General features: G+C 48.6%; 1 protein-coding gene across 1 annotated transcript in view; it reads right to left on the bottom strand.

Moving 5' to 3' along the window:
• Positions 1 to 25,174, bottom strand: part of CCND3 (cyclin D3) — a 95,471-nt gene that overhangs the window by 61,952 nt on the left and 8,345 nt on the right. The window contains exon 3 of the mRNA XM_069633044.1: positions 1,551 to 1,710. Within this exon, the coding sequence (XP_069489145.1) occupies positions 1,551 to 1,710 (160 nt within the window). The remainder of the gene's footprint in view (positions 1 to 1,550; positions 1,711 to 25,174) is intronic.

The following is a 25,174-nucleotide window of genomic DNA, read 5'->3' on the forward strand; positions in this document are numbered from 1 at the left end:
CCGATACTATTCTTGCAATGCTTTCGGTAACATCCTCCGCAGTAGGGAGATGCATAGGCTGGGCCTGCAGTTGTACAGTCTTCTGCAGAGCTGGGGCTCTTATGATGCGTCTTGATGGTTTTTGGAATATTGGGGGTAGCGCCCTTCAATTTAGAGTGCCCGGTCGCTAGGTGCATCTGGGGCTGCGGGGAGGGCTGCCGATCGTGACGGTCGGCGGGCACGGCCGAAACTTCTGGTGTGCCAGTTGGCGCTGTGGTCTTCTTCGAAGACTGGCCAGGGGTTATGTGCTTAGTGAGTTGCGAGTGTTTGGCTTTGTTGCCGGGGTGCACATTCTCCATAGCAGTGCCCGATTGTCACTGATGCCCTCGTTGCACTGGGCGGTTGCGGGAGAACTTGACTCTGCCTTCGACATCCCATAGGCCGCCCACCGATTGACACAGCGCCCTTCAATGTCTTCGGACGCAGGAGCTTGCAAGCCGCACAACCTTTTGCGTTGTGATCGAGGGGCAAGCAACGGTTATACCATCAAAGCTTATCTCTCTCTAAGGAAATCTGCCGTTGCAAATGGGGCAAAACCTAAATGGAGTCCTCTCCATAGCGGACGATAGGGAAAGTGATGAAGACCAGAGAGGAAAGAGAAAGGCATTCTCAGATATTACAGAAATGTCCACTCCACTCTCCCTACTGTGCAGGATAGGGTGACCAAATTTTCAACAAAAAAAAACCTGGGGCTGGCCATGGAAGTAGAAGTAGGACTAAAGAAACTACACATACAACTTTAGTCCTACTTGTGTTTCGTTGGCCCGGGGCAGGGAGGGGGTGTGTGCTGACAGGCACACTCCTCTCATTGGAGGAGAGCACCGGGAAGGGGGAGGAAATGGGGGCGTGAAAAGCATTTCATGTCCCCAATCGCAGAGGAAAAGTTGCGCCGGGACCCGATTTCGAAATCGGGTCCTGGCAAAACAACGGGGACAAGGTTTATAAATTAAAAAAAACTCCAGGGACCTCGGGTGATTTCCCCAGACTGTCCCGGGAAAACCCAGACATCTGGTCACTCTAGTGTCAGAGGTCTGTGGAGGTTTCGGCAGAGATCAGAACAGCCGTCAATAGGAAGGACGGTCAGGGAGATCTTGAATAATCTAATATATTCGACCACGGGTCGATGGAACAATTATCAATGTCTCTGGATGAGCTCCGTATAAGGCGACCAGTATGCTGGTCAAAGACTCCCTCACAGCAGAAAAAATACAATTGGAGGGACCTCGACGAGTGAGGGATTTTGGGTACACTACACATCACGGATAGTGTTACAGGCACGCCCATGTCGACGTCCCCTTTCGATTCTCGAAAGACAGGATGCAATACTCTGCGGTGACCACTGGATGTCGGACTATATGCACAGCATGTGATTCTAAGAAGATTAACAAGCATCACAAAGGTGTTTCCACATTTCTTCTAATTGAGTATGGAGTCCCTAGGCTGTACATAGCCCATATGCACTCGGTTTAGTTGTAGTACAGAGTCAGCAAGAAGGAAAGGCTGGTCTTCACCTGTAGCACACAGGGCGATGAAGGTATGTGCGTGCTTCCTCACCAGCCCAGACTTTTCAGAAGTGAGAGTGATGATTTGCATGATGTGCTCAACGAAGTCGTGGGAGACCACAGCAGCTAGGTCCCATTTCAGCTTTCCTAGAACGATCACCTCCCAGTCCTGGAAAGAAAGTGAAATGGCCTTTATAGATAGCACATCCATGGAGGAACTGGGAACAGACGAGAGCATGTTACTTTCTGCTCCAACCAGTAGAACAGACACAATATTCTGACAGGGTGTGCCTGCAAAATATAAGAGTGGGTCCTTCCTCCAACCCTGCAACAAAAAGTTCCCCATACAATTGGACACCACTTCACAATCTCCTGCCAGACAAAGGCGCATTACCGCTTTGACCTTATTGACATAAAATTGCTTAAAAGGCGGTATTAAGTATTATTTTCTCCCATCAGACGTACGATGGGCAGACCAGGACAAAGCGCACAGTGCTTTCTACTTCATTTTGACAGAAGTGACATGCAGCAGGGTAACTTGAGTTCCAAACATGCTTTAAGTTGGCTAAGAGCAGGATACCAAAGCACATCTTCATATAAAGAGCCCTCATTAGTTTTACCTGCATTCTATCTAAATAACATTCAAAACCAGGGACTACTTTCCTAAACTGACTAAACACACAGGTTTCGCTCAGGTATCTCTCTCCCACCTGTCTGCATAGGCCTTTTTAAAATAGAGCTTTAAAATGTACTGGAATTATTTCAAGCTGTAGCAAGTAGTCTTCCATCTCCACGACAGTCAGCTCCTTTCTTATAGAGAAAAACCAAGGCAAGCTTGATCCTCCCAGGTCAGTTAATAATACATCCCTGACAGCTCTTCCACAGTGACCCAATATACCATTAGTCCACAATCTGGCCCAAAGAAACACTCGCCTCATCTGACATATGTAGCCAATGCTCTGCAGACCCAAATACCACAGAACCGTGATATTAGGTGCATTTACGGGCAGCCCCAGGACTGAATTAAAGAATTTCTGCTCTACGACCTTGAGCATGCCTGGAATGCACATACCCCCAAGTTCGGCTCCATAAAGGGTGGCCCACCTAGCCTGGCTCTTATAGATCTGTAAAATGACACTAACCGGAACTGCCCTGTGGACCTGTAGAAATCTGGGTACAGGCTGCACAGCTCATATTCAGCTTTAATCCTGCCCGCCTCAACTGGTCACTCCAAGCCATCAGTCGAACCCCTAGATAATCACAACTCATAGCCTGCTTGATAGAGCTGCCTCTCAACTATAAGTCGGGGAGGTTTCCTGGCCCATGTTTTACTAAACACCATTGACTGTTTCTGCAAGTTTATTGGGAGTCCATGGGCCTCATTACGATTTTGGTAGTAGCCAAGCCGCTATTGGCAGCATGGCTGCCGCCAAAATTGGGTCTGGGTTCCCAGAATGGGGAATTACCAGGCCATTCCGAGTTCGGAGGGCCTGGTAATTCCTCCCTCCAGGAACCCGGGCCCGGACCTTCCCCATTTCAGTCCCCAAAGGGCTGAATGGGAAGGGAGCTAACAACGGGCTGATTACGAGCGGCCCGTTGATTGCTCCCTCCTCCCCTCACGGGACCCGCTCTGCACGTCTGGTAAAACGAGGGGACTGCGTAATGAGGCGGTACGGGGTTAACAGCACCGGCACCTTTACCGGCGCCGTTAACCCCTTACCGCCTCACTTATGAGACCACATGATTCTTGCAAAAGCTCTCAAAAATTGCTAATTGCCTCTAAACCCTTTAGGGTCAATGAAAGAAGAACTACATCGTCGGCAAATAGGAGGATGGGCATTCTCTCAAATGCCAGCGATGGGGCAGCAGTTGGCATCGATGACTCCATTAATAAAGAAGCAGAACAAGGTTGGTGCAAGGACACAGGCCTGTTTGACTCCAACATCAATTTTAACTCTAGGGGGAAGTTAGGCTCTCCAATGAGTACCCAATTACTGCACCATTATTATTGTAGAGTGACTGGATTGCTCTCAGAATACCTGTGGGGAAACCCAAATTGATCAGTGCAATCCACAAACCCACTCTGGATACAATGTAGAATGCGATCTTTAAATCAATACAATTCATGGGCTTTAATACAACATTTGTTCACAATCAGGAAGAGCCTTAAAACCTGATGAAGAGTGCTGACATTGCGCTGTAAACCGGTCTGGAGACAATGCAAAGCCCCCACCTCTAGACTCCATGCTTCCAAATGACCCAGCACCACCTAAGCAAACACTGTGCCCCGACCCGCATCAAGGAGGGAGATGGGCCGGTAATTGGCTGGACAGCCCCATCTCCATTCTTGTATATGGGGACGAGAATTGCTTGGGTCCATGAATAAGGGACTTTATTCGCTGCCAGCAAGGCGTTGAAACAAGTAGGGAAGCCATATAATCCATCTCCTGTCTATACCAGTCGATCGAGACCAGGCGCTTTACCCAATGTCTGCGACATTAGGGCTGCCTCAATGTCACGCATGGTCAACACAAGGGGAACAGCGTCCTGCTCCCTGGGCCTTTCAGAAGTAGCTCAGAGTCCCGTGCAGGAGGACAGGCTGTCTACCTTATAAAGGTTTCCAAATATGGGTAACCCAAGCCTCCTCAGAGATGCCATCCGTGATTAAATTACGCTCGCTGCTCTTCCCTGCATCAACATAATGCCAGAAACCTCTAGAGTCCCGATTTAGAAGCCCAGAGAAGATTATCCCAGAGTTGATCTGAATACTCCACCTTCTTTACTTTGAGTAACTTGCAATATTTGGCCCTGCATTCAACCAGGGCCCTGATGCCCATCTCCCTGCGGCCCTTGTCATTCTCAATCAATAGTTTTTTGGCAGCGTGACAATCCCCACCATGCTGTACTACGAATAACCCTGTTGCCAACATTAGACCAAGGCTAGCTCAGGCTCCCCCTCACCCCCCCCAGGGAACTCGCAATCCTTTCATATACTTGTACCCGGTGGTCAGCGTTGGTCACCTCGCTATGGCAAAAGGACTCAAGCAGGGATAAGATGGTGACATACAAACCTGGTAATTTAGACTCTAGGTCCAGTGCGTGCCATTTAATGACACATCTAGCTCCTCACGTTAACTCAATTGGAATGATTTTATGTCCACGCTCCTCCCCACTTATGCCAGAAAATGACCCTGCAACTAAAGCTACAATGGGGTTCTGATCACTTTCTGGCCTCATCAACACACTGAAGTCCAGCAAATATCCCCAAGATATTATCTATCAGACTACATTTGGAATGCATGTCTCAGGTTTTGCTCGCTAGTCATGCCCGAAGACCAAGTGAGACATTTTCTGCTTCCCTGGCAAATCTAGTATTCCTTTTGGGACATTCCGCCACCAGTTCCCCGCCTGGACTATCTCACGTCCTCCTCATTCTTTAGCGCTGTTATGATATCAAGCGGCTCAAAATGGAGATTTAAGTCCCCACAAATAATATATTTTTGTTAGGCTGATCTGATTTTCCCTCCATTTGGTTACTCTATCCTCCAACAATAAAAACAAAGAAATAATGGCAAAGGTACCATGGAGTTTATACAGATTGAAACACAGTAGATTAGATCCAGCGAGACAGCGCTTTTGTATTTCCATAGTTGTCAGAAACAATGGGTAGCATACATATTGATTGAGATAATTGTTCATTGCTGTTGGAAGAAGCCTTTCCCTGGGTGCGTCTTGATGGCATGTTGGGCGCTGGAACGTGTCCCTGGGTCCTTTCCTCTACATCAGAACGCTGGGGTGCGGAGTGTGTTCCGGTTCCCTGAACAACGAACAGAACCCAGTGTGGTGTTGTGAAGTGGCGTTGGGTCCTGGTGCCAAGTGGAGTCAGGGACGGCATATCCTCAGGGCCGAAGCGGCGCTTGGCGCTAGGTAAGCAAGGCTGGAGCGATGCCCGGCTAGTATATGAAGGGCTGATTGAGCCATTAATGGCATCGGGCAAGCTGGTCATGGGGTAAAACGGGACAATAAGGCATAAAATAAGCAGTGTAGAATAGCATTTCCATAGGTTTGCTGAATACATTGGCACTTGTGTAGCAACGCTATCTATTTACGTTGCCCTGTTCAATAAAAGCACAGCTTGCCCTGCATTTCGCTCTTGCCTTTAGGACTCTTTACACTTTCTGTTCTGTTCTTTGCAAGAATAAAAGGGGGGGGAGGAATAGAAAAAGATCACCTCTCTTCTTAAGTGCCAAAGGCCTGTGTGGGAGTGCTAAGCAAGAATTTAGTTTCTTTTTCAAATGATTGAAATCCAGAAGTAATCGGGTGGCTACTTTTATTATGCTAACTATATCCTGTCTGGCAAAGACAGGCTGCTGATTGGCTGATGCCTGCAGCAAATTGCAGCACCCGGCTGAGCAGGGAGGCAAAGCCAAACCCTCTATCAAGGCCCGCGTTCAAGGCCCCCATCTCTCCCTGTCTGCCACTGATGTCGTGCTACCATCGAGTCTTCTTGTGCAATTTCCTACCACCCGCCACAATGCTGTCTGGTCTTTGATGTAAGTAGCCCGCATTCTTCGATGATCTACGAGGTAAGACTCTCAACAAACCCCTACCCTCTTTCATGATTTCTTCTGCAACACCCCCCGCTGACCCAGTCGCCATCTGTCAGGAATCGAGGGTGGAAGCTGTGGGATCGATGGACGCTCTAGTCCTCACCCAAGATGGCTGCCTTCACTATAAATTTAGGCCCCGCCTCCAGCTCGGCGCGTTGTTTCTGTGTATTGCTTACACTTCTACCAGCGCTCCGAGTAGCTCGTTACTTTTTTCCGAGTATTCCTCCTAGCTCTCGTTTTCGGCGTGAGCTTGTTATTTTCTCCTGTGTCCCTCTACCCTTTCTGTCCGCTCTGTGTTCTAGTTATATGTAGTTTCTCGTAACCTACTATCTGTGTTCAGCCTTTCTCGCTCGCGATCCTTTTCGCGTTCCGCTTCTGACTTACTTTCTGTTTACTTTTCTCCACTTGCGAATCCCTTCGCACTCAGCTCCTCGCTCTGCCTTTCTGAATCCTTTTTCTCCGCTCGCGATCCCTTTCGCGTTCCGCTTCTGACTTACCTTCTGTTTACTTTTCTCCACTTGCGAATCCCTTCGCACTCAGCTCTTCGCTCTGCCTTCCGGTACATTAAACTGCTTGCGGCCTCTATCTGCTTCGGTGTCCGAAGCATCTGACACTCCCGGCATTCTGAAGTGTCCTGACTTTGAAGAAAGCTCTCACCTTTCAATCCATCATAACTGAACCTTCTTCATCTCCGCCTGGGAGAACCTGCCCTATACCGTGGCCTGGAACCACTCCTCACCTTGCCTGCAGATCTTCGTTCAGGGGTTTTTTTCTGCCGTTCCGGCTTTTTCCCTTGGGCACCGAGGCTGGCCCACTGGGAGCCCCCCACGGCAGGTATCCACTTCTGCCACGGTGGCCTCCGGAGGGGCCAGACCTTACTTGCACGATAAGAAGGTTAGATCACCTAAGGATCTTATCTCTAACAAGAAGAAGGAACGACCCCGGATCCGGACTACGGTAAAGGACTCAATATCAGAAGATTCAGGTGAGGAGAAGGGGGAGGTGGAGCCGAAGTCTGACAGCATACAACGCCCAACTACAAACATGGCATCTTTGGAACAATACCAGGAACTCGTAGCAGCTATACAGAACCTGACAGCTGAAGTACAATCCCTAAGGGCTGAAAACATAGTCCTTCGCCAACAAGTAGTGTTGCGTCGAGATGACCACGGAGACCTACCCACGATGCCTCTCTCATTCGGCAAGTATGATGGTCATCCAGGAGGTCTCAAGGATTTCCTGGACGCCTGTAAAGTATACTTCACATTCAGGCCTCATGCATATGAGTCTAGCCGTGCCAAGGTCGGATTCATAATTGCCAATCTCTCTGGGAATGCCTTATCATGGGCAACTCCACTGGTCTCCAATGATGATCCTTCCCTAAATGTCTACGATCAGTTTGTGACAGCCTTTAAGGATAGATTTGATAGACCTGAAGTTCTATACTCCTCATTAGAAGCCATTCTTGATGTCCGTCAAGGAAATACAGATGTGCAAACATATATCTCACGCTTCCTCAGACTGGCTGCAAAGGCGGACTGGCCGGACTCGGCTCAACAGACGATCTTCAGAAGAGGACTTCAGGATGAGATCAAGGATGAGCTAGCGAGGATAGCCAGACCACAGTCATTTCGTGACTTGATGACCTTGTCCCTCCAGATCGAGTTTAGGCTGCATGAACGCAGACAAGAAAGGAGATGACCACGGGGAACCTCACAGACGATAGGCCTGCCCTCCCAGACTCCCATCCAGAGACCGATATCATCCTCCGAAGAGTCAATGCAGATAGGAGCTGCTCGTGGACCTCTGACTCCTGAAGAAAGGAGACGGCGCCGAGAGGAGGGATTGTGCATGTATTGTGGATCCTCAAAACACCTGCTGAGAAACTGTCCAGAAGTTCCTTCTAGGAAGAAGGAAAACTTCCACCCCCGGGCTGTTGCAAGGGAAGTCTCGGGGGACCTGCCAGTTACCCTTGCAACCACTCAAGAACCCTGGCAGAGGGCGAAGACAGTAGTTTAATGGTTTTCAAGGTCCATGTGAAGTTATCTGAAGCGACATCAGTGGAGGTATTGGCAATGTTGGATTGTGGTGCCGCGGGTAACTTCATGGACATTAATTGGGCTAAGGAGAACCTAGTCGCTACCAGACCCAAGCCCAGACCCATACCTGTTGAGGGTGTGGATGGTGTTCCTCTTTCTTCGGGTCCTATCCTGTGGGAGTCGATTCCATTGCAGATTAGAGTAGGCAATCACCAAGAACTCCTAGTATTTGACCAGATACGTGCAGCTCATTTTCCTTTAGTTCTGGGAATACCTTGGCTGAGGAGACATAATCCTCTTATAGATTGGGCTGCCAACAAGGTGTGCTTCGACTCCCAATTCTGCAAATCAAACTGTCTGAATACTACTGCGGCCATGGTGGTGACTGGAGAAGGTTCCAAGGCTCCAGGCTCCTTAATTGTAGCAACAGTTCCACCCCAATACCATGAATACACCGAAGTCTTTCTGGATACTCTACCTAAGCAGCTACCCCCACATCGGGCAGAGGACTGCTCAATCGACCTAGTGCCTGATTCTATCGTTCCTTTCGGAAGGATGTATCCCCTGTCCCTTCCGGAACGAAGGGCCCTCAGAGAATATCTGGACGCTAATCTACAGAACGGGCTTATTCAGGAATCCAAGTCATCCTGCGGTGCATCATTGTTTTTTATCCCCAAGAGGGATTCGGAGGAGTTGCGACCATGCATAGACTTCAGAGGACTTAATAAGATCACTATAAGGGATAGGTACCCCATGCCCCTTATACGAGACATCCTGGAGGCGGTTCAAGGGGCTAGGTATTTCACCAAGCTAGATCTAAGAGGGGCCTATCACCTTCTTAGGGTCAAGGAGGGGGACGAATGGAAGACCGCCTTTCGCACTCCGTTCGGCTTGTACGAGTATAGAGTCATGCCGTTCGGTCTTGTCAATGCTCCGGCAGTTTTCCAGAGGTATATGGACAAGGTGTTTGCTGACATGTTATACCTATCCGTGGTGGTCTACCTAGACGACATCCTCGTCTACTCCAAATCTCTTGATGAACACAGAGCACAGGTCAAGAAGGTGTTGAGAAGACTCCTTATCCATAAGTTGTTGGTCAAGCCAGAAAAATGTCAGTTTGAAGCCACTGCTGTGTCCTACCTTGGGTTCATCCTTTCTCATGAAGGGATCGAAATGGACCCAAGAAAGGTTAAGGCCATTCACGATTGGAAGGAACCCGGAAACATAAAGGAGCTACAGAGTTTTCTGGGTTTAGCCAATTTTTATCGGCGTTTCATCCCCAACTTCTCACAGACTGTGCTCCCCTTGACCTCTCTACTTAAGAAGGGAGTACGATATTCTTTTGAAGGAGAACCTCAGAAAGCTTTCCGACTCCTTAAAGGAAGATTCTCCACGGCTCCCATCCTGATCCAACCTGACCAGACAAGACGATTCATCATGGAGACTGACGCCTCCATTGGAGCAGTGGGAGCCATTCTCCTCCAAGAGTCGGAGGACGGTCTTGAGCATCCTGTAGCATACTTTTCCAAGACCTTAACATGTAGCGAACGGAACTATTCCGTATTGGAAAGAGAGCTACTAGCCATCAAGCTAGCTTGTCAGGAATGGCGTCATCTCCTACAGGGAGCTGCTCATAGCTTCTTGATTCGCACTGATCACAGAAATCTCAGGGTACTCCAGCAGATGGAATGCACCAATGCCCGTCATGCCCGATGGGCCTATTTCTTTCTACAGTATGACTTTACGATAACTTACATTCCTGGGACGGAGAACAGGAAGGCTGATGCCTTATCCCGAAGTAAGGGGGAAGTATCAGGATTATATCAAGGACATGACTTTGTTCTCCCCAAGCTCAGGATTTTGGCTTCCACGACCACCTTTCTCAAGGAGCTTATACCCTTGTATCAGAGTTGCCCAGAACTCGCGCACATTACCACCAAAGAGAAGGATGGATTGTATTACCATGAGGAGGCGCTCTATGTACCCACCCCGAAGCTTCAAAGAATGGTTCTTTCCTGGTGCCATGACTCGCCCTTGACAGGTCATCCTGGCATCAGAAAGACATACGACTTAATAAGTAGGGGCTTCTGGTGGCCAAGACTAAGAAAGGACGTGAGTCAATACGTATCTACCTGCTCTGTTTGTGCTGCAAACAAGTATCAGACGGGTAGGCCAATAGGGTTGTTGCAACAACCTCCTCTAGCAAATCGTCCCTGGGAACATATTTCCATGGATTACATTGTGGATCTTCCGGTGTCTTCTGGTATGACTGTAATTATGGTCACTTGTGACTCCTACAGCAAGTTGGCACACTTTTCAGCCTTTCAGCGACTGCCTTCAGCTTCTGAGACAGCAGCCGTCTTTCTCCGTGACATAGTCCGCCTGCATGGTTTGCCTAGGACTATAGTCTCTGATCGTGGTTCCCAATTCACCTCAAGATTCTGGGCCACTCTCTGTCAGGTTCTGGGAATCCATAGGGCTCACTCCTCGGGTTATCACCCCCAAAGCAACGGCCAAACGGAAAGACTTAATGCCAGCTTGGAACAGTACCTTAGGTGCTTCTGTAGTCCACAGCAAGAAAGGTGGTTTGAATTTCTCCCCCAGGCAGAGTTTGCTTATAATAATGCAATTCACACCACCATACAGATGAGTCCGTTCTTTTGTACATACGGTTTCAACCCACAATATCTACCCTGGGTTAACACACAATCGACCAAGGTTCCGGCCTTAGATGAGGCTCTCAGAGATCTGCACGAGGTACAGGAGACAGCCAAGAAAGCTCATCTAGCCAGCCAGGATGCCCAGAAGAAGTGGGCAGACAGGAGCAGACGCTCAAACCCCGACTGGAAGGTGGGACAATTGGTATGGCTGTCAACCAGATTTCTTCCCAGATGGGTTCACAAGGGGAAGTTTTCTTCTCGATTTCTAGGACCCTTTCCCATTGTTCAACAGATCAATCCGGTGGCTTTCAAACTTAAACTCCCGGATTCCCTCAAGAGGATTCATCCTGTCTTTCACACTTCTCTTCTCAAGGTCTACAAGGAAGACCCATTTCAGAGGCCTGTTCATAAGGGACGCCCTAAGGTTGATCCTGCCCCGGACGAGTACGAGGTGGCTCGTTTGATCGATTCCAGATATCGTAAGGGCAGGTTACAGTACCTGGTACATTGGAAGGGCTATCCTAAGGAGGAGAGAACCTGGGAGCCTGACTACCACATGCATGCTCCTCATCTTGTAAAGAGGTTCCATCGTTTTCAGCCAGGCAAACCGGGGGGACCCCCAAGGAAGAGGGGGTATACTGTCAGGAATCGAGGGTGGAAGCTGTGGGATCGATGGACGCTCTAGTCCTCACCCAAGATGGCTGCCTTCACTATAAATTTAGGCCCTGCCTCCAGCTCGGCGCATTGTATCTGTGTATTGCTTACACTTCTACCAGCGCTCCGAGTAGCTCGTTACTTTTTTCCGAGTATTCCTCCTAGCTCTCGTTTTCGGCGTGAGCTTGTTATTTTCTCCTGTGTCCCTCTACCCTTTCTGTCCGCTCTGTGTTCTAGTTATATGTAGTTTCTCGTAACCTACTATCTGTGTTCAGCCTTTCTCGCTCGCGATCCTTTTCGCGTTCCGCTTCTGACTTACCTTCGGTTTACTTTTCTCCACTTGCGAATCCTTTCGCACTCAGCTCCTCGCTCTGCCTTTCTGAATCCTTTTTCTCCGCTCGCGATCCCTTTCGCGTTCCGCTTCTGTCTTACCTTCTGTTTACTTTTCTCCACTTGCGAATCCCTTCGCACTCAGCTCTTCGCTCTGCCTTCCGGTACATTAAACTGCTTGCGGCCTCTATCTGCTTCGGTGTCCGAAGCATCTGACACTCCCGGCATTCTGAAGTGTCCTGACTTTGAAGAAAGCTCTCACCTTTCAATCCATCATAACTGAACCTTCTTCATCTCCGCCTGGGAGAACCTGCCCTATACCTGGCCTGGAACCACTCCTCACCTTGCCTGCAGATCTTCGTTCAAGGGTTTTTTTCTGCCATTCCGGCTTTTTCCCTTGGGCACCGAGGCTGGCCCACTGGGAGCCCCCCACGGCAGGTATCCACTTCTGCCACGGTGGCCTCCGGAGGGGCCAGACCTTACTTGCACGATTAGAAGGTTAGATCACCTAAGGATCTTATCTCTAACAAGAAGAAGGAACGACCCCGGATCCGGACTACGGTAAAGGACTCAACATCAGAAGATTCAGGTGAGGAGAAGGGGGAGGTGGAGCCGAAGTCTGACACCATCCAAGAGCGCCAAAATCTTACACTACCCCCAATAACATGCTCCCGAAACCAACCACCTTCTTAGCTCCGCTCCAACTATCCTCTTCTGCTCGGCTCTGTTCCTGCTCCCCTGCGACTTATTCTCTGCTCATAGGCACAGCCAGCCCCCATGCTTGCCACATTACTGGCCCTACTATTTCACCACACTCAACTACCGGTCAACAAGCACAAGTACTGCATATCTTTGGTTCTTGTTACCCCCCCTCCCCTTCTACTAGCCACAGGCTGCCCCCTCGCCCCCCCTCCCCTACTTACACCAATACTCCCAGCTCACTCCCATCTACTACTGCAACAAATGATGATCACCATATTTTAAGTGTCGGGCAATGTACCTCTGATTATGCCTCGCCTAATATATCTGTTAACGTATTTGCTGATCGCCCCAAGCCAAATGTACTTGCTGATGTATTAGCTGATCTTTCCAATGCGAAAAGTATCTGCCAATCTTGCTATGCCAAATGTACTTGGTGATGCCCCCATAATCCCACTACCGATTCATTCACATTCAAATACACTGGTCCACACCACACCCCGTACACTAGCCAGTCACCCAAACACCTTGTATTTGCCACTACACCGTTTCTGCCTGCATAACCTCCCACCATAGTGGCCTACGCGAACTCCCCCAGCCATTACACCTACCCCCACACCTTTTCCATGGCTACTCACCTTTACTTGGATTGGTGCCCCACCACACAACAGCCAAAATATCTCCTACAAACAAGCCTCACCCATCAAAGCTCCAAAATCCGGACGCTACTGCCCCACAATTCTTTAACGCCCTGTACATTTAGCACCCTGCCTAGGGCCATCTAGACTTCACAGGTTACGCGCCAGAGCCCCCATTCCCAGCCAGAAACCAAACTCTCACCTACCTACATCACCCCACAGGTGCTCCTTGCCTGGGTACTGCCCGCTCACACAGACTACGTTCCAGATTCCTGTCCACCGCCCACCTCCCAGAAGCAAAACACAACTGCCTCAAGAACCCCAAAGCCCCGGTTCCACACCACTCCCCGCGCAAAATCACCAACCCTCCCCGTTTCACCAGTTCACCCTCACAACACTGAAGCTTCGGGATAAAGCCCTTCTCAAAAAGTCCCATCTACCACCGCCACCGCTCACCCCGCCGGGTAAGCACCACCTTGATCGCTACCAACTCTCCACAGTTCAAGTTCTCCTCCGTCACCATCTTGGAAGTCCTCACCATCATCCAGCCTCTGAAAGCCTCTAACCCAGATATCTGCCCTGCTCACATTGTCAAGATGTGTGCTGAACCCTTGGCCCTAACCATAGCTAGCTTTATAAACGCTTCCTTTAAATCCAACTCAATTCCTAATGCCATTAAAGAAGCCTGGGTCACGCTCCTTCTGAAGAAACCCACCATCCCCACCTACTATCGTCCGATCACCACAGTACCATATCTTCTTAAAATCCTAGACCGCACTGCATACTCGCATAAAGCAACAACCTACTAGGAACCCGTCAATCAGGTTTCAGGTCCAGACACAGCACAGAATCCACCCTGCTTGACCTAAAGATCCAGCTTGACCATATCAGAGATAATGGTGAGCTTGCAATCCTTCTCCTACTTGACCTCTCTGTTGCGTTTGATTTGGTGGATCACGAAATTCTCTGCAAACACCTCACCACAACCTTCTACCTCTCCCTGGAAGCTACCTTGTGGATTCAATCCCTTCTATCTGGCCGAACCACTAGGGTCTTTGCTGGCTCCGAAGGAGCTGACCCCATCCCGATATCTCCCCCTCAAGCTGTACAACATGCACAACAAGCCCCTCTTTGACCACAGCCTCAACATACCATACACCAACTTCACCAATGATACTCAGGTTCTCCTCAAAAATCACTGGTAACTACAAGCTAGATTCCACTAACATTAACCGTGTCTTCAGCATCATTCAGGTGTGGATGGCCACCCAGCATCTCTGTCTGAATAATGAAAAAACAAACGGAGCTCCTTATCATGGGCCCCACACCGCCTCAAACACCTCAGCCCTGCCTTCACATCCTTCTGCACCGATGGTAACACCATCCCGGTCTCTGCCTGTCAAAACGATAGGCGTCGACCTTGACGCAGAACTAATCATGCAGAGCCATGTCAAAGCTATCGCCTCCTCAGCGGCCTATTCCACAAATCAACCACTCCAGAAAATTTCTTACCCCTCACAACTGCCTCACCCTAGCCAGGGCCATCATAGGTAGCAAATTGGACTACTGTTAAAGCAATCCTAGCAGGCACTTCAATCAAAAACATCAACAAACTCCAACTGTTACAAAACAATGCTCTCAGAGCAGTTTGGGGCCTGAAACGCTCTTGGTCGCATCCCACAAATCAGACAGAAGACACACTGGCTCCCCATCAAAGCGCGTATCAAATTTAAACTCCTTACTATCACCTACTGCTGCTTACACAACACCGCCCTCCCCACCCCCACCCATGAACCACATCACCAAGAAACACTCACAACCTCGGCCATAATCACAGCCAGATTCGCCAGAAAGCGAGCTGGTGGCTCCTGTTTTACCACCATCGCTCTCGCTCTCTGGAACGCCCAGCATATCCAAGATTAACCTGCTTACTCTCTCTTCCGCAAGAAAGTAAAGACATCCCTGTTTAATAGATATGTCTAACCATTACCAGATCCGTAGTTGTCTGTATATCCTACATGAACCTGCCTAAAGAATGTAATTATTATTATGTCTCCTTTAACTTTGTGTAGCCCATGTTGTAACATTCTCTTGCTTAGTTCTGGAACCTGCTGGTTGCATACATCTGTGCAACTCGTGCTCAACCCATGAGCTGATCCCATACTCCTTGATATTCTATCTTATCAACATGTTTCTATATACTAGAACCCGGAAAGTGAGATGGCTGCAAACTACAACATTCCACCTAGTTTACCCAGCTCTCTGCTTACTACACCATCCACTCTACTTAGTCTCTTACATAATGAATACACAAAGCTAACTAGATGTTAAGTAGTGGTCAATAGGTCAGCCAGTCTGTCCATCAACAGATCTACTGCAGTTGCATATACTGTAGTTAGCCTTCAAAGCTCGCTATGCTCCATGATTATGAATTGGCAAGTGTGGGAAACACAGCCGGGGCTTCAGGGTAATACATTTTGGGCCGATTTGCGCAAATCATACCTCTGCAGATTCCTCTTTTCGGAAATGCATGGGGTTCCCCGTTTTCCTTGTAGGCTTGGACACCCGACGCCCATATCTGTATGATGTGCCCGTCTGCAGAGAGTGTGAAATTCACGTGTGAAAATAGACTTGGGGTTACTTGTGTTTTAGGCTTTCCCCTTGGCGACGAGGTAGGTGCACCCACACATGTGAGGTACCGTTTTGATCAGGACACCTGTGGGAACGCAGGAAGGTATAACATTTGTTGTGTTTGTGTGGTTTTCATAACGTTTTGACCCATTTGCTGGTACCCTTTGTAACACAACCCTTTAATTTCCCAAATGTGACCTACATTTAGTCGCTGCATTAGGCACCATACACTTTTGTAACCTGCACAAGTCACCTACCCTTGAAAAGGTCTGCCTGTGCTCTTTCAAAAATGTATGCTTGCCGTTCCTCACCACATTGGTTTTCCCGATTTACACATGCTGAGTGCATCTGTTCAGGCCGTGAGCATAAAACTCCTGCGTACCATGGCTCAGTGTTTAGATTGCGATATTGCTTGTTTTGTAAAACACTACAAAAAATGTGTGCTTTCCTAACTGCAAGAGTCGAGGGAATGTAGCGGAGCATTGCTTTTCTCAAAATTCATAGAAGCCATTGCCGTACCAAGCTAGCTATGTCCAACACATACCTTTTTTTTGGTCATTTTCCCGCTTTTCTCCCAATCTATGGCCATTTTCCCCTACCTAGTTGTTGCCCGACCTACGCAAATCACCCCTTTCTAAACTTGGAATTTTGTCTACTTTTCAGAAATATATGCCTTTCTGTCCTCCAATTCGGCTTTCCTACCCTTTTCTTCCATTCCGTCCATGCATGTCCAATTGGCAAAAATGGCCAAAATTGCCTACCTCTCACAAAACGGTTGATAACCACATCAAAATAATGTTTTTTTTCGTTTCCACTCAACCTGTTCTTGAAAGCCAGGAAATTGAGGCATTCAGCACAGCAAATCATTTGTTCTTAGCTCTTACAGGGAAAAAAACCACAGGCTTCTTTGTACATCATTTTATTTGCATTTTTTAAAAAAAACACATTTTCGCCATTTTAGTTATTTTCTCTCACCCCCCCCCCCCCCCCCACAGCAACCTAGGATTCGTGGGTGGCGTTACGACCGCCTACATGTGGGGAGAAAAAAAAATAAAGAGCCAAATTTGGCTGAGATATCTCATGTAACAAAAAAGTTACAAGGCTTTGAATGGCCACATACAGAAATCACCAAAAAAGGCCTTAGCACTGGGGGGGGAGAGGGCGAGGGGTAGAAATACCCATGGCGGTTAAAGGGTTAAACGTATACTTCAGTCACTTTTATACTCCATTACCGTCATGTTTAGGCCATACTGCCCACAGCCAATACAAACACCTCCCTTAGCGTCTTCCATCGGCCATCTTCAGATTTTCTACTGCATGCTAGCGTAGGGAGGCCTAAAAATAATCTCTAACTGTTCTACGATAAAACCTAACTTATTTTTCACAACAAAAATATATTTTTTGATGTCTACGCGACGACTGGCTTTAAAGGCGACAGCTCAGCTACCGTTGACCGTCCCCCCGCTGGTATCCTTCAACAAAGCTTTGTCTGCATAGTTGGGCCTACCTCTCGGCAGAATTCACAAGGAAAAGCCAGTTCAAGGCCTGTGCCTGCTGTGGACTGAAGAATGTCTTCATAGAGGATCACAATCATGACTCCCTCTACTGCCTTCATCCACATCCAGGACTGCGAAATTTGCCAGTCATTCGTGAACAAAACACTAAGGGATTGTCAATGCCATCTCATAGCTTGGCTTGAGAAAGCCGGCGGGGACTCTGACTCTGCAAACCTCAACAAAGGTCAGTGCCCAAGGGGTAATCAACAGGGGATGAGGGCCGAAGCCCCTTTCATCGCCCCAAGAACATAACGTCTCCTAAAACCACGTCCAAATCTGGGGGCTACTCTTCATCTACAGGGTCGAAGACAAGCTCTTCTTTGCCTAAATCTGCGACAAAGATGTCATTGTCGATGACTAAGCCTCACTACAGATGGTCTACGCTGAGGCCATCAACACCATCCACAGCGATTGTCAACTAAACTGTCAACACCCATGACTACCTCCCCACAACCGTCAACTAAGCCGTTGACGACCACAACTAACACATCATCAGCTAAACCGTGATCGGCTACAACAACCAGGTTGTCAACAACCACCAGGATCTCGTCAACTGCATTTGCATCCACGGTTGTCACACACTTGTCAACGACACCCGCGCCAACGACACTGTTGGTGGACAAAATTGACCACGCCATTGTGACCATGGCCATCGTCACTGGCGTTTCAGACACCAGTACAGTGTCTGCATTGACTGCCTGTCCAAGAGCTTCTTTCCCTACCCTTGGGGTGGCCTTGGAGCAGGTGCCAGCATTGTTCAGAGCCAGCTCTCTCCCAATCGGAGAGGACATCATATCATTGCCATCCTCGCCAGAGCAGAGGACATCGCCTTCCAGAAGGCGGGGTGAGGTAAGCCGGATTTGGCTACCACCTTAACCCCCTCTGCGTTCACATCAAGCCATCACTCCTGCAACATCTGCCTACAAAGTCCCCGATTACAGCACTGGTCAGACAACCTCACACAGATGACCCTGGCCCTTCCATGGGGATGGATGACACCCCCTCCCAACCCTCCCCCCCACGAGGGATAAACACCAAGGAGTAAGCACCAGTCAGCGCCACAGGAGACAGACACAGACCCCGGCGACAGGGCCTCTACACACACACGCCAGACTGATGAATTTGACGAATTGCAGCTGATGGGGAGCCAGATGACATTCCACCCAGGGACTCACACCCTGATGAGGTAGGAGCCTTCCATGCTCTCATGTCCAGGGCGGCCACAATGTTTGGCCTTGCACGGGAGGACAACACAGGAAATCCGAAATGTCTGTCCCACTGTTGGAAGATGTCTGGGGCGAAGGCCTAATCACTTTAGCACATCCTGCAACTGCCCTGGCTAAAATAGACAGGGTTGACAAAAAATAAATACAGAGCCCAGAGAGCTCTGCCTGCGTACTCATCCAACACCAGACTCTTGTCTCGGCTGCAGCCAGAAAAAGGTTGGCTAATCCATCCTCATCTTGCTCTGTCACCCCCAGACAAGGACAGAAAACACCGACACCTTTGGTAAGAAAATTATCACCACAGCAGCCACGACTATCGCAGCGGCAAATGCAATGGCCATACTCGCACGCTACGATCGCAAGCTGAGGTATGAATTGGGTCCCTTGCTGGAGTTCCTACAGGACAACTAGAAGCAAGAATAGACATCTTCCATAAAGGCGAGTTGGCTTACGACCACGCCCCTACGGTCTCTGTAGACATTGCAGACAATGGTTTTAGCCAGCTGGGAAACGGAGTGGTTCTGCGCCGGCATGGTTGACTCAATGCTACAGACTTCCAGTCCATGGTCCTAGATATGCCCTTCGATGGATCTGCCCTCTTGGAAAAAGGCGGATGAGGCCCGGCAGTCTATAAAAACGGACACCAAAACTGCTCGCTTCTTGGGCAAACTTCAGCAAAGGCGCCAGTCCTTTTGTTTAGGAAAAGATTGCTATGGCAGGACTACCGCACTATGTACCAGTCTTCCTCCTCCAGACCCCATATTAATCAGGAGACCAATACAGGAAAAGATCCCAGTCTTACAGGGGCTCACAGCGACGCCATGGCTCAGCTCAATCAAGGGGCCAGTCCGGCAAGCAGACATGACCAGCCAAGGGTCAGGCCCTCCCACTTCAGCACCCCAGTGGGAGGGCGCCTGTCAAAGTTCGTCACAGAATGGAGACTAATCACAACCAACAAATGGGTGCTATCCCTCCTACAGCAGGGCCACTTGCTGGAATTCATGCACTATCCACCAGACATTCCTTCCAAGCACAAGCCAGAAAGACTACCACACCTCTTGCTTCAGGAAGTGCAGACTCTGCAGCGGAAGGGTGCAGTGGAGAAGGTTCTGAAAAACGAGCGAGGCATCAGAGTTTACTCCTGCTACTTCCCGATAAGGAAAAAAGCACTGCACACCAAGTCAGGGGGTTGGAGACCCATCCTAGACCTAAGGTGCTCAACAAGTTCCAAAAATCGCAAACATTCCGCATGGTCACACCACAGTAGGTGTTGTCGCAGCTACAACAAGGAGATTTTTTGGCATCGATGCCTAGATCCACATCCCTATTCACCTCTCACACCGGCGATACCTACGCTTTATATTATCAGTTCTAAGCCCTGCCATTCAGCCTGGGGTCTGCTCGGTGAGTGTTTACCAAGTGCCTGGCACCAGTGGTGGCTCACCTGGGGCAGAGTGGCGTCCACACGTATTATCTAGACGACTGGCTAGTGAAGGCCCCCTCTTTTCCTCTGGGAGAAACCAACACCGCCATCTGGTGTCTACAGCAACTCGGGTTTTCCCCATCAACTTCCCAGTCATGCCTGGTTCCATCGCAATGGCACTCGACACCCAGACCTGCACAGCCAGACACTCAGACGAAAGTGTGGCAGCGCTTTTACATAAGGTGCACTACCTCAGCAGCGCCTGAGTGACGCCAGTCCGCAACGACATATCCCTGCTGGGTATTTTGCCATCATGAGTACGGTTAGTCTCCAACTGCCTATTACACATGAGGCCGGTTCAGGAATTCCTCGATGACCACTGGGTCCAGTCCTCAGGGTCCTGGGACGACTGCATTACCCCCAACACCAGGTTTCAAACAAAGCCTTTGCTGGTGGTCGGTAAGGGAACAAATGGTACAAGGCGCCCCCTTCAGACTGCCGGACCATCAGGCAGCTGTCATAATGGATGCTTCACTGGAGGGCTGGGGCGCCCACTGTCAAGACCAACACACCAGAGTCCTTTGGTCGGAGGAGGAAAAGAGCCAGCATATCAATCTGCTGGAGCTATGAGCAATTTCCTGAGCCCGGAAGTCCTTTCTCCCCCTCCTAAAATGGAAGGTGGTGCGCATATACACAGAAACAATTACAGTGTTTTATGTCCGCAAGCAAGGAGGAACATGGTCCCCACAGCTTTCCAAAGAGGCCCAAGCCGCATGGCATTGGGCCTTACAGCAGTACACGTGTCTCATTCCCCTCCATCTACAGAGGACTTCAGAACACTCTGGCGGACTCCCCCAGCAGAGAGTTACGCTCCTGCCACGAGTGGGAACTGCACAACGACCAGCTACACCTGTTTAAGACGTGGGGCACTCTGGTGATCGACCTCTTTGCCACCCACAAGAACAGACGCTGGAAAACCTTCACCAGCCGCTTTCCCCATCCAGAGAGCTTGGGGAGACGCCTTTGCAATTCCATGTGAGGGGACATTTCTTTATGCGTTTCCCCCATTCCTCTGGTGCCTTGAGTCCTACACACCTTCAGACTGTATCGGTGCAAACTAATATTAGTGGCCCCTGTGTGGCAGACAGTACTCAGACCTCCTTGCCCTCTCGTCGACCCTACCGATCAAGCCGTTTCCTCACCAATCGCTCCTATCCAGGAATCAAGGAGCAGTACTGCACCACAACCCTCTCTCAATCTGATGGCCTGGATCCTGTCTTCAGAGTTCCGGCCACTGTCCCATCTGCAAGACTGCCATGCCAAGCTGTCCTGGCCAAGGCTAGAGCCCCGTCCACTTTGAAATGCTTCAAGAGCAAGTGGAAACCGTTTCAAGTGTGGTGCAAAATCCAGCGACTGCAACCTCACACCATCTGACCAGAGCAGCTGTTGTCATATCTACTGTCCCAGGCTCAATCTGAGTTAACGCATTCCTCCATAAAGGTGCACCTAGCTGCGATTTCTAGGTACAACCGCGCAGCAGGTTTACCTTCCCCATTGTCTCACCGGCTGGTGAAGGAGTTCATAAGGAGGTCTCACTGACTACGGATGTTCTTCCGCTCTTTTCCACCTGTCCGCCACCAGCGTGGGAGCTCAACGTGCTACTTGCAAATCTATTTAACACCTTTCCTGGAAAACTGCATTCTTGGTGGCCATAACTTCAGCCAGAGGAGTGAGTGAAATTCAGGCGTTTTCTGTTAAAACGCCCTATCTAACGTTTCATAAGTACAAAGCGGTTCTACGTACCAACCCAACATTTGTGCTGAAGGTACCATATGCGTTCCACCTAAACCAGCAGGTGCTTTTACCTGTATTCTGGTACACCCACATCTCCAGCAGAACCTACTCGGCACACACCCTCAAGTACTACATGCAAAGGATCCTTTGTTGGTTTCATTTGGACCTTCTGGCCATGGGAAGGCTCTCTGGAAGTCTTCCAACCTGTATCTCAGTCTGCCATCAACACGCCGGCAGACCGCTTCCCGGCAGGCCCCAGACTCATTCTACAAGAGCAGTGGCTGCAACCACAGCCTTTCTCGCCAGAGTTCCGCTGCCTGACATCTGCCGTGCAGCCACCTGGAGATCGGTGCATACGCTCACCAGGTTCTACTGTGTCGACAGACATTCTTCAGAAGAATTTACAGTCGGCCAATCGGTTCTGCAGAACCTTTTTGCTTGAGGTGGCTAAGTCTTCAGTGGTAAGTTATGCTGGGAGCTTGCCTCCACCCCATGGGTATTGTTGTAATAATGCTTTGCTATCTATTCACAGCATGTGAATCTATGAAAGATCCAATGCTGGAGAAGGAATACATTACTTACCTTTACCTCCTGTTCTCCAGCATTGGTATCTTTCATAGATTCACATACGATCCTCCCACCTACACCACTCGGCTCATCTTTTGGCTCTTACTGCCACTTTGTGCGCTGCCAAATCTGAAGATGGCCGACAGGGGAGGAGCCAAGGGTGGTGTTCAGATTGGCTGTGGGCAGTATGACCCAAAAATGACTGTAGGAGAGCATAAAAGTGACTCAAAGTTTGCAGTTTATGTTTAAACTGCTCTATGTTACTGAGGATTCCCAGTCCGACAACGGGGAATATTCACAACATGTGAATCTAAGAAAGATACCAATGCTGAAGAACAGGAGTTACAGGTAAGTAACTTATTCCTTACACGATCCTGCTCTTTTGAAGATATAACCTAGGTCGGTTGTCTGCCAATCACATACTCAATTAATGCGAAAATGTTTGAAGACCCGTACGCTCACATTAGAGAGCCGGGATGCCCATCTGAGAACGTTATCTTGGAAAGCTGTGATCAAGGGTTGGATGGTTTAACACCACCCTTACACAGGAAGAGTTCCAGAGTTTAATAGTGACAAATCTATTTTGATCAGCGTTCGGGTAGTTACTACAGAGCCTCCTCTGCAATCCCCTATAGAGATGTTGGAGCAAAAAGTAAAGTTTTGCTTATCATCTGGCCCCCATGTGAGTCATGTGCAATGGTCACAAATGAAGGACAAAATAATTGGGGGATTGAACTTATCTAACAACCCTTCAGACTTCTTTGCATGGTTGGACATGATTGACAATATCGGAGTACACTTTTGGCCAGAAAAGGTAGATAAATCCTCTCAGTGGGATTAGCCTAATGATACAGAAAAGAATACATCTCAAAAATCTCAGAGATTCCAAACAACTCAATGTGAACTGAGTAGTTAGACCCCCCCCCCCCCCCACCGCTCCCGGGTGTTCTAATCATACCCTGGGGGAAGGGGAGAGCATGGGTTTGGGTGCAATTAATCATATTTCCTGTCAGTTGAGCTGTGAGCTCAGAAATATATTTCCCCCAAAGGACGACCTTATGGAATGCAGGAAAGTTCCATCCAATCCACAAGTTCTAATGCTCAACTCACCCACTACAAGGGGGCAACCAGTGCAAGCATTGGGGTCAAGTTCTCAGGCTGATTTAGGAGATCTGGCCCAGGTACCTGTACATCACTTGCCGCAGCATACTAACAACTCTAAATATTGTCTCCGTAGATGTCTGCGTGCCAGTAAAGCCTCCATGCCTCCAATTATTGAAGACTGTGAGGTAGACCGTAATGGATCACAGGAATCTTATAATTACTGATGTAGAGACCTTAGTAGGTGTTGAACCAAGAGACGCCCTAAGGAACAAGGTGCTTGCACGGCTGTGCCAGAAGACTGGCCTGGGTGTTGTAAGAATGTCCGATTCCAAGGTCATCAAAAGGATTAAGATTGACCAGTGGTGCACTCGGAAGGAAGAAGGAAGAGGATTGTATATTGGTGGGGTGTGGTAGAGGTAACTTACTGTCCTATTTGGCCCTCAACATCATTGTACCTGAAATTGGTAGTAGACTTTTGTCCATTAGTAGGGTAGCTTTGCCTGAATGTCTAATTGAATTACCTTTCCTCTCCTCTCTCCCCTTTGGTTCGTATCTGTGAATGGATTTTTGTAGTGCATGTTTTGTTGTATGTGATGTTTCAAGTTTTTGTTTGTTGCGCCCCGATGCCTGCGAGCTTTGGCACAATACAAATATATATATATATATATATATATATATATATACATATACATACATATATATAAATAACTTCCCATTAACCCAGAGATTCAGGCCACCACTAGGGCGCCCTCTCTTCCCCTTTGAGGCTGGTACGTGAAATGATGCAATGAATATCATGGGCCGTAAAGACCACGCCTCTTGCACATTTCGAGGCCCTTTCATCGACTCAGAAGGTGTGCCGAAATTCTTTTTTACTAGCACATTTTTAACACAAACTAAATAAACTGTGAGAAGGCCACCTGTCAGTCATCGATTGACAAAGGAACTCAGCTCATTGTTGTTTGTGACAAGAGTATTTGAAGCATGCATTTCGGAAATAAACTAAGTCGTTTGAAAAACAAACATGGGTTTACTTTGTGATTCAGTTTCTTGTCTTGCAAGATTAGAGAGTTAAAAGGATAAGAGGAGTCGAGGGAGAGGGGGCTATAAATCCAAATGCATCCATTGCAGGGCAAATCAATCGAACACTCACTGTTACTTGGAGGAAGTGGCATAGGCAAAGAAAAATGCATACCTCACAGCATCAAAGGGAGTACCAGTAGATTCACTACATTAAAAATAATACATGTTAATAATACCCAACTTTATGAAATCGATGGCCCTGGAAGTATTCAAGCATACACGGGTTTCTCTTCTGCCACAGAACATGCACACCCCTGTTCCTTCAACATACAAGGAAATGAGACTCAAATCATGAGCTATAGGGTCAGGCATCTGTAATGCGTTCCATTTTGCATTCCTGGACATATTTTACGTGCAGAAATACGTGTAGAGGAATGCAATGATGGGATCATGAAAGCCGTGACTAGTTGATCATATGCAAACTACCCTATGGTTGAACAATTTCAGATTCACAAAGCAGACAAACTTCTGCAATTGTTACCTGTGTGGAGATCTTTTTTGACATGTGCAATTAACTTGCATACCATTTGCGGTTAGTATGGTGTTTTAAATCTGGGCTGGGGGGCTGAAAGTGCTAGAGAGAGAACTGGGCCATGGTTTATGCCAAGTTTTCATCACA

Source organism: Ambystoma mexicanum, chromosome 13, assembly GCF_040938575.1.
Source record: "Ambystoma mexicanum isolate Mex_15411 chromosome 13, UKY_AmexF1_1, whole genome shotgun sequence".
Taxonomy (NCBI): Eukaryota; Metazoa; Chordata; class Amphibia; order Caudata; family Ambystomatidae; genus Ambystoma; species Ambystoma mexicanum.